The 10629-nt window shown below is 40.3% G+C and overlaps 1 protein-coding gene and 1 pseudogene across 1 annotated transcript; both read right to left on the bottom strand.

Moving 5' to 3' along the window:
- Window positions 1-1361: 1361 nt before the first annotated feature.
- Window positions 1362-4891, bottom strand: LOC125534750 (annotated as a pseudogene).
- Window positions 4892-6433: 1542 nt separating this feature from the next.
- Window positions 6434-8856, bottom strand: LOC125540673 (1-aminocyclopropane-1-carboxylate oxidase homolog 2-like). The gene is made up of 3 exons (XM_048704261.1): window positions 8288-8856; window positions 6909-7230; window positions 6434-6804 (listed from the first exon to the last, which is right to left on the bottom strand). Exons 1-3 carry the CDS (start codon window positions 8800-8802, stop codon window positions 6550-6552), a joined length of 1092 nt encoding a protein of 363 aa, XP_048560218.1. The 5' UTR covers window positions 8803-8856; the 3' UTR covers window positions 6434-6549.
- Window positions 8857-10629: the final 1773 nt, after the last annotated feature.

Here is a 10629-nt window from a genome sequence, read left to right as displayed (position 1 = left end):
TATTGAGCATTGTAAAAACATGCTCGCAATGTTTTAAAAAATCTTCAGTGTTTATTTCAACACTGTTTAAAATTTATTTTAAAAAATGTTCAAAACATGTATTAGAAAAAATGTTAATCATGTATTCAACTAATTTTAATGGCATGTAATAATATATTATATATGTATACAAACAATTTATAATGTGTGCGAAAATATCCATCAAAAACATATATTAGAAAAAGTTATATGTGTGTTTCAAAAAATATTAAATGTGTATATAAAATGTTTCTGTTGTATAGGAAAAATCAAAATGTATGAAAAAATTTAGACATCGGTTAAAAAAAGATAAAATGAAAATAAAAGACCGAATAATATCAAAGAAAGAAACAAGGAAAACCAAAGAAAAAGAAAAAGGAAAAAGGAAAAAGGAAAACTGAAGAAAACAAGAAAACCCAAGAAAACCCAAGAAAACAATGCCAAAACATTGGAATACCGACAATAAACCTGAAAAACAATAACTCGCTCTCAGCTACAATGTTGGACCGGCCCCACTTTGTAGGCAATTCCAAATTGGAATCAACACAGGAGAAACATTGCTCTTATGGAGAAATGAGAAATCCATCCCCAAATCGAGCGAGATACCAAATCGGCAAATCACCAAATACCAAAAAAGTATGCTATCTCGGAAATTTGAGATGAAATGAGAAGGGCAGAAATGTCAAGAGATCTGGCTCGTTGGAATCATTTTTTGGTCGTACAAAAAGGGAGGGCATTCAAGGAATCATGGCATAAAGACTATGATTGGTTGAAGTAGCGATGAGAGGATGCCACATTTGCTTCTACGACTACAACTTAAATTCTTTGAACGACCGTCGAGATCATTTACCCCGAGAATCTCGTGTTTTCAACTACATATTAAAGATATACTTCCATCTTATAAAGAGCTACAGCTATTACCACATTTGTGCTAAGATCTACATTCACAATTCTTCGTTTCACATGTTGTAGGTGTCACTTGGTTTTGTGGAGTTCTATTATGGCATCAAGTTCACATTGCAAGGAAAAATACTATTTTATTAGTTCCGAAGAACATTTTTTTGTTTTACCTATTTTTAGTAATTGATTCCATGAGTTTTAGTCATATAAGCTTGCATTCGTACAAAAAGATTTTAGACCCTAAATGTTCGCCCTGACCATGATCAATTCCTAGACCCACCACTGGCCACGACACAAGTTCTTGGAAAACTGCAATTACTTGCATGTATGCAAGTTTACTATCCATTTCTTAGCACTGCATATTGCTCAATTCTTCGTATTCTACATATACATGGTTGTCATTTGCACCAACAGAGCACAAACTCTCCTTCACATACCACAATTCATAAATGGTAATGAGAAATAGCAGTTTTCGCATCTAACCCAATGGAGTAGTAATGTTTGATGTAATCACTAGAGAGTTTCCCTATATAACGATGGGTTCTCGTCAAACAACAACTCCTTAATTGGACTGTAAATACTTGTCGAATTTGGATCGATGTGTGTTCCAAAGAAGTACGCGACTGAGACCCGTGGAGTAACGTTCTTCGCCAAAATCCTATGTTCAACTCTCCTAAATCCATCATTGGAGATCAACTGCACATTTTTGTAACATAAAAGAAATAGTTGATGATCAGCCAAAGCTGTTGTGTTGAACAAAACAAATAATTAAGGGTGGTTAACCATGATTTAAATACTTGTAAGATATCACCGATATTCACAAATGAATGCTCGGGGTGTTGGTGTGGCGTCTACCCACTTATCCTCATTATTGAAGATCTGGAGGCCGCCGTTTTCACCTTGGAGGAGTATGGTCAGGAAACCACCGTCCAAATGTCGGCATGTCCCGATGGCGAGTTCACCTGGGGGCAAGGAGGGTAGTAGTCGCATAGTAAGACTTGCCCTTGCTTGCACTCTATATCTGCCAGGTGGCTTGGTTTGAGCCCAAGAGCTTCCGAGAGCAGCTTGAACAAAGTGTTCCCCAAATTCTTCACTTAGTGGGCATATTCAAACAACGCATTGCTTCAAATAAACATTTTAGTGTTGGGTGGTTTACTTCAAACATGTGATTTAAGAAGAATTCCTAAAAAATCACAACAGAAAGATGTCCTATGGAAAGTAATTTGACTGCGCAATTTAGCTCTAATAAAATAGTCAACAACCAACTATGAACTCACACAAACAATGCATACTTCATATAGGTATAAATTATATTACATATCTATTGTATACTAATAAACAGGGAAGAAAAAATAAAGATGTCCTATACAGCAAAACATTGGCGGGCCTATGACAATCATTAGATCTACCTAAATGTAACTAAACAGATTAAATCCATTAGATCTACACAATTGATACATATTGTATCCGCTAGGCCCTCATAAGTGTAAGCACACGTATCATAACTGTTAGTTCTATATAATTGTACTTTCACAGATTGTACCTTTTTTATCTACATAACGGTACCTAAATATATCGTATCCGTTACATCTACATAACCATACCTAAATAGATTGCATATGTTATATCTTCATAACATATAGATCTTCGTATCTAAAAAATCACTATTGTAGACCATCATACTTGCACTTAGTTAGATCTCACACAATTATTTAAGTGCACATGTTAACTCTTAGTTGAAGTATAAATGGCGAGTACATGTGATTTAACCATGTTAGTCGTCACCCTGAATATCTTGTAAAAACTACCACCAATGAAAATATCTCTTACCACCCGCGCTATGGCTAAAATATCATGTATTAGAGAATCTAGATGAACTCCTAAAAGGCTTTAACTCCTCAAAAGATTCCTTTTGGTTCTCTTTCGAGGAGTTAATAAAGGTCATTTTGACATGCACGTGAACTTCCGGTGTTAGTGTATGTGTAATTCGTGTGTTAGTGTATGTACTTTTCATATTATTGCATGTGTGTACTTCCATGATTAGTCTGTATACTTCACATGTTAGTTTCCTGGTACAATACAAATAGCAAAAGGAATATAGATATCGTGTGTGGTTCTTCGTTCCAGTATTTTTCATTTATTCAATAAAAAACCTTCGTAAAGTTTCAGGTCATTTGGAGCTCCGGGGAATCGCTATTGTTTTAGCTCTTTTGGGTCCAGAATTCCAGCTACCTGCAATCTCCCTCTTCATGTAGAATGATACGTCCAATTTGCATCATGTTTTCCTATTGATATTTATAATGTATTTGGTCATTATTTCACTTTATGATGCAATTCTTATGCCTTTTCACTCTTAATTTGCAAGATTTATATGAAAAGGAAGATTACCGGCAGTTGGAATTCTGGACCTGAAATAACTACAGTAGATATACCTATTCTAAAGAGCTCCAAATGAACTGAAACTTCATGAGGATTTTTTATTGAATATATTAAAAATATTGGAGGAAAGAAATACCAGAGGGGACCCACCAGTTGCCAGGGCGCGCCCTGATGCCTTATGTGGCCCAAGGAGGCCTCTGGCCCCTTCCTTCTGCTACATAAGACCATTTACCCTAAAAAATAGGAGAGGACTTTCAGGATGAAGCGCTGGCGTCTTGAGGCGGAACTTGGGCAGGAGCACTTTTGCCATCCGGCGGAGCGATTCTACCAGGGATACTTCCCTCCAGGAGAGGGAAATCGAAGCCATCGACATCACCAACGATCCTCTCATCGTGGGAGGACCAATCTTCATCAACATCTTCACCAACACCATCTCATCTCAAACCCTAGTTAATCTCTTGTATTCAATCTTTGTCTCAAAACCTCAGATTGGTACATGTGGGTTGCTAGCAGTGTTGATTATAGCTTGCAGTTGATGCTAGTTGGTTTATTTGGTGGAAGATTATATGTTCAGATCCTTAATCATATTCAATACCCCTCTGATCTTGAACATGAATATTATTTTTGAATAGTTACATTTGTTCCTGAGGACATGGGAGAAGTCTTGTTATAAGTAATCATATGAATTTGATATTCGTTCGATATTTTGATGATATGTATGTCGTTGCTTCCTTTAGTGGTGTCATGTGAACGTCCACTACATGACACTTCACCATAATTGGGCCTAAGGGAATGCATTGTGGAGTAATAAGTAGATGATGGGTTGCTAAAGTGATAGAAGCTTAAACCCTAATTTATGCGTTATTTCGTAAGGGGCTGATTTGGATCCATATGTTTCATGCTATTGTTAGATTTATTTTAATTCTTATTTCGTTGTTGCGGATGCTTGCGAGAGGGGGTAATCATAAGAGGGTTGCTTGTTCAAGTAAGAATAACACCCTAGCACCGGCCCACCCACATATCAAATTATCAAAGTAGCGAACGCGAATCAAATAAACATGAAAGTGACTAGTTGATAATTCCCATGTGTCCTCGAGAACGCTTTGTTTTATATAAGAGAACGTTCCGGCTTGTCCTTTGCTGTAAAAAGGATTGGGCCACCTTGCTGCACTTTTTTACTATTGTTGCTTGTTACGAATTATCGTGCTACAAAATTATCTGTTACCTCTGCTTTCAGTGCTTCCAGAGAATACCTTACTGAAAACCACTTATCATTTCCTTCTGCTCCTCGTTGGGTTCGACACTCTTATTTATCGAAAGGACTACCATTGACTCCCTATACTTGTGGGTTATCATTGCACTTGCATAATCAAATAGAAAAGACATTAAAATTGCATCACAAAGTGAAATAATGATAAAAACACTATAAATAACAATAAGAAAACATGATACAAAATGGACTTATCATTCATGCAACAGATTGTCTGACGAGGAGTAGTACGCAGATGAGATGGTGTCGATGCAGGCGGTCCTTGAAGACTCGGAGCGTGCGGAGGAGCATGTTCTCAATTTCAAGGGCTCGGTCAAGGGTCATCGAGTGCTCAACCGCCAATAGGGCGTGTTGGCCATTTGACACTGATGGTGTCTAATCGACTATTTGCCCCTGATGCACTATTTATTGACCATTTTCGTTGGCATTTTCAGATGTGCAAGACTATCTTCGATCATTTGTACCATGGTGTCCGGTCCTATGATGACTACGTCTTAAAGAAGCACACCGTGGGACCGATTGGCTTCTCTGGTTGGCGGAAGTGAGCGGCCGCACTACAGATATGGCACGACCGCTGATTCATGGGACGAGTACCTACGGATGTCTGAGAGCTCATGCGAAGATGCCATGGTCAGGTTTGCAACTGCCATGGTCGAGGTGTTCAGACCTCGGTACCTGAGAGAACAAACTATGGTAGACACCAAGAGGCTCTTGGCAACCTCAGAAGGAAGAGGGTGGCTAGGTTTGCTTGGATCTCTTCACTTCATGCATTGGAAATGGAAGAACGACCCGAAGTCTTTACAAGGGCAATATCAAGGTCATGTTAAGAAGCCCACCATCATTCTTGAAACAGTTGCATAATTGGATCTTTGGATCTAGCATGCTTTCTTTGGCATGCCCGGTCTCACAATGACATCAATATACTGGAGCGATCACCATTGTTTGCGACGCTAACTGAAGGAAAAGCTCATCCTTGCCATTATACTTTTAAATGGACATGAGTAAACATGGGCTAGTATCTGGTTGATGGTATCTATCCTCTTTGGGCTACCTTTGTTAGCACCATCTCTAACACAGTTGGCCAAAAAATGGCTCACTTTGCCAAAAGACAAGAAGCAGCTAGAAAGGATGTCGAGAGGGCATTTGGAGTTCTGCAGGACCGTTTTGCAGTTTTTCCGGAGACCTTATGGGAGATGATGACATGTTGTGTGATCACGCACAACATGATCGTCGAGGATGAGGGTGGTAATGCTGCCGCAGCTCTTTAATTTGAAAACAGGGGTGATCCTATCAAACTTTCAGACCAAAATCCAGCCACATTTGAAGAGTTTATTCAAATGCATCAATAAATTCGGTATTGGTCAACTCACGAGCAGTTGAAGGAAGATCTGATTGAGCATCAAGGGGTGGTTAAAGGGGACAACAATGTGGGGATGTGATATTTGAACTTTTTTAAGTTTGAACTAGTGTTGCATGCGCTATTTAAACGTTTGGACTCTATGTATGCGGCTATTTGATCGTGCGAACTTAGAAACATGAGGGAGGCCGGATATATGTGACTACCGTTGAATGGCGGTCTCCCGTGTTCGTGTCCACGGATTGGCTCCCTGTCCACGGAGGGATGCAGGAGCAAATTTGCGGGTTGCCGTTGAAGATGCCGTAAGACTCTATGTTAGTAGTTTCGAAGTCCTTTTTTTCTAATGTTTTTTCTCCCGAATTGAGTACTTGAATTCAACAAGCTCTTGTTAAGTATACTTGCATTTGTAAAAAAAAATAGACCATTATTGCCCGCGCCTAGGTTAAGTTCAATTCCTAGATCCGCCACTCGCCATCACACTAGTTGTCGGAAAACTGCAAGGCCTAACATGTATGCAATTATACTATCCATTTCTTAGCATTGAACATTGCTCAATTATTCATGTTCTAGGTATACATGGTTCTTGTTTGCACCAAGAGAGCACAGGCTCTCCACATATCCCAGTTCATAGCTGGTAATGAGAAATAGCAGTTTTTGCATCTAACCCAATGGAGTAGTAATGTTTGATGTAATCACTAGCGAGGGTTTCCCTATATAACGGTAGCTTCTTGTCAGACAGTAACTCCTTAATTGGACAGTAAATCCTTGTTGATGTCGGATCGATATGCGTTCCGAAGAAGTTTGCAATCGAGACCCGTGGAGCAACGTTCTTCGCCAAAACCCTATGTTCCACGCTCCTAAACCCATCGTTGGAGATCAACTGCACATTATTGTAACGTAAAATAAATAGTTTAGAATGAATGGCACACGCCACTATGTTGAATAAACCAAATAATTAAGGGTGGGTGAGCATGATTTAGGTACCTGTAAGAGATCACCAATGTTCACGATGAATGCTCCAGGAGTAGGAGTGACGTCTACCCACTGCTCCTCCTTTAAGATCTGGAGGCCGCCGATTTCGTCTTGGAGAAGTATGGTTAGGAAGCCACCGTCTGAATGTCGGCTTGTCCCTATGGCGAGTTCTGGCTGGGGGCAGGGAGGGTAATAGTGGCACAGTAAGACCTGGGCTTGGTTGCACTCTATATCTGCTAGGTGGCTTGGTTTGAGTCCAAGAGCTTCTGAGAGCAGCTCGAGCAAAGTGTTCCCCAAATTCTTCACTTGGTGGGCATATTCAAACAACACATCACTGCAAATCAACATTTAAGTGATAAGTCATTTATTTCAAACATGTGATTTAAGTAGCATTTCTGAAAAATAACAACAAAAATATGTCCCATAGAAAGTAATTTCAAAGCATAGCTATAATCAATTAGTCAATAACCAAGGATGAACTCACACAAACAATACATACACCATTTAGGTATAAACTATATGGCATATTTATTGTAAACTAAAAAACGAGAAGAAGAAACAAAGTCATGCTAGAAATTATCGCACGAAAAGTAAAACATTCCCTCGATGATTTGGTGGACCTATCACCATCTTTAGATCTACGTGAATGTATCTAAACAGATCAGACCCACTAGATCTACATATCTTTTTTTTTGCGGGGAACTAGATCTACATATCTGATACATATTGTATCCACTAGGTCTTCATAATTGTAGCACACAATTCATAACCATTAGATCTCAATAATTGTACTTAAACAAAATGTATCCTTTAGATATACATACAGTACAAATTAAATCATATCCGTTACATCGACATAATTATTTTTAAACATATTGCATATGTTATATCTTCATCACCTATAGATCTTCGTTTCTCAAGAAAATCACTATGGGTAGATCATCATACTTGCATTTAGTTAGATCTCACACAATTATTTAAGTGCACACGCTAATTATTAGTTGAAATATATACGACGAGTACATGTCATTTAAACATGATAGTCGTCATCTTGTAAAAAACTGGCGTCAATGAAAATATTTCTTACCACCCACGCTATGTCCAAAACATCATGCATTATGCTTTCCTTTAACACTGGTTATTTTATTTTATTTTGCTTTTTTCTCCATGATAGTTCTTTTCTGGAAGTTCTGGCAAAAATAAGTTCTTTTTTTAGGGGTAAAAAAAACTCTTTTCTGGAAGGGGCAAATCAATCAAAGTGAGTTATATGAAACCCACAAAAAAACAGGTTATACGAAAGTTTATTAGAAAAAAACGGGGCCCAGCATTAGCTTGTGCCAATCATAAAACCAAGATAGGAGAAACTACTGTGATACCACCAGAGCACTCACCGGCAGCTGTCCGGCAGATCATCGGCGTCAGGCGGGTTGGGCGCCATGCGGAGGTAGAGCGTGTCGCGCCAGTTGGCCACGGGCGACTGATACAGGTCGAAGTTGCAGTGATACTTGACCGCCCTCACCGGCTCACGCGAGTAGAGCCGCGCCTTGTCACTACCCTCACCACCATCGGCCTCGTGGAATGCCCGCACAGCATCGGTCGCCACGGCCATCACCGTCTCCGGCACCCCATGGCCCGTCACCTGGAAGAACCCCCACTCTGCCGCTGCCCGACGGACGGCAGCCACCACAGCCGTGTGGTCACCGCATCCGAGGTCGATTATCGGGATGGCTGCTAGTTCCTGGCCGGCGTGGACGGTGGTGTGCTGCCGTGGCTCATGGTGCTGGTCGGGGACACGGAAGATGCGCGGGACGTGGGTGACGCCGGAGGCGACGAGGCCGCGGACGCCGGCGTAGGTGGCGTCCAGCGCGCGGAGCTCGGCTGCGCGGTCGTAGGAGGTGGCCGACATGGTTTGGTGGCGCACGTACGTGATCGTGGATGGGTGGTGGCGTGGGTGTGATGGATAGGTTTGGCTGCTCGAGTGCTCTTCTATATGTAGTAATTTCTAGCTGGTGAGTGTGCTTGCTGGAGTGCAGCTGCTCGTGCTGAAACTGTGCCGCGAGAGCGACCGGGAAGAAGGAAGGCCTAAAACGTGGGTGGCTCCAGAATTAAATATCCATGTCGCATGGCACGATAGAGGCGCGGCGACCAGGCCTTGCGCACGCACGACCAGGAAACGACTTCTTCCGCCGCGCTCCAGTCCCTACGGCAATCGCATGACGCTACGTACATTCGTAAGGCTAGTCATTGTGGAAACGAACTTATCTTCGTAGTGAGTAGTATCATAGGTGTGGTAAAATAGATACCTTCAATTATTATTTTATAGACTTATTATGCATTGGGAACCGTTATGTGATGATAACATATTAGTTTTCAACCTCTTCCTTTAAGCACTATCTTGGTCCTATCAAAGTGGTGTTTGGGCCTAATAAACCCGGACGAAGGGAGTATGTTACTCTATTTGTCTCTCTCTTTATTAACTACATGCCACATCATCCTCTTTGTTTATGTGGCATCTATGTTACTATTTATATTACTCCCACTATGACCAGCCTAAAAACTTTTTATATATTCGTAGGTCCCATCTAATTTACTGGAACAATTGTTAGAGTGCAATGCAATGCATGCAAGCATCACGTGTTTAAAGAAAAGATGGCGGCTAATTATTTCACATTTTTTATTAATTAAGGAGGGCTAGTGGCCGGCAGTAATGATGTTTAGCCGGATGGAGTCGCATCGCACATGTATTATACGTGCATGTTAGTTTGCACTTTGCACACGTGCTATTGGGCATAGCTGCCTGGTTCGGGTAATCTTGCACATGTGGGAAAACGTGCCAACGTCGATCCTCTCGGCGGATAGTTCGTCTCGATAGGCCTATGGACACTTGATAGCAGAGATCAAGTCGATAATGAATGACAGGGAGTTTGTTCCACACTTGATGCTGGGCAGATATCCCCATATTGTGAGGATTTATTGCCTTTCGATTTTAACCCTGTGACTTTGGAACGAAACGCTTGTCTGATTCGCAAAAAAAAAACACATTTGTTTTGTTTAGACAAGTGCAAGTACTTGTTTTTTTGTGGATACAGATGCAAGTACATTTGTGATCACAGGATGTGGGATGGCTTGGCTTGTCTAGTCTATGAATATGGCGATGTGGGTTGCTGCTCTATGAGATCCTAACCAGCGCTTTAAGCATTGGTTGTGCCAACCAACGCACATGCACATGATTCAGTTGGGGTTATCAAACAAGCACCGCTCAACCGACCGCCCGCTCGCTCGCTTCCCTTAACGATTAACCATTTGACCCTTAACGGTTTGGCTTGTTAACCGTTGATATTTCAAAAACTAAAAAAAAGGACTTTGAAAAAACTCATGAATAAAAAAGTTCATAAATTTGAAAAAAGTTTACAAGTCAGAGAATATCATAAATTTGGAAGCAAAATATTAGTGAATTTGAGAAATATTCATAAATTTGAAAAAAGTTTGCGATTTGAAAAAAAATCATGAATTTGGAAAAAAGTTCACGAATGTCCACAAATTTGAAAAAAAGTTTGTGAATTTGAAATAAAGCTCAGAGACTCAAAAAAAAGTTTGTGGATTTGAAACAATGTTCAGGAATTTGGGAAACATTTGTGAATTTAAAAAAACACGGATTTGAAAACTTTCATGAATTGAAAGATTTGAAAAGGTTCCAGAATTTGAAAAAACTGCACCAATTGGAAAAATTCAT

This window comes from Triticum urartu, chromosome 2 (assembly GCF_003073215.2).
Source record: "Triticum urartu cultivar G1812 chromosome 2, Tu2.1, whole genome shotgun sequence".
Classification (NCBI taxonomy): domain Eukaryota; kingdom Viridiplantae; phylum Streptophyta; class Magnoliopsida; order Poales; family Poaceae; genus Triticum; species Triticum urartu.
The sequence above is the reverse complement of the archived record's forward strand: the minus strand, read 5'-3'. Positions and strand labels throughout refer to the sequence as shown.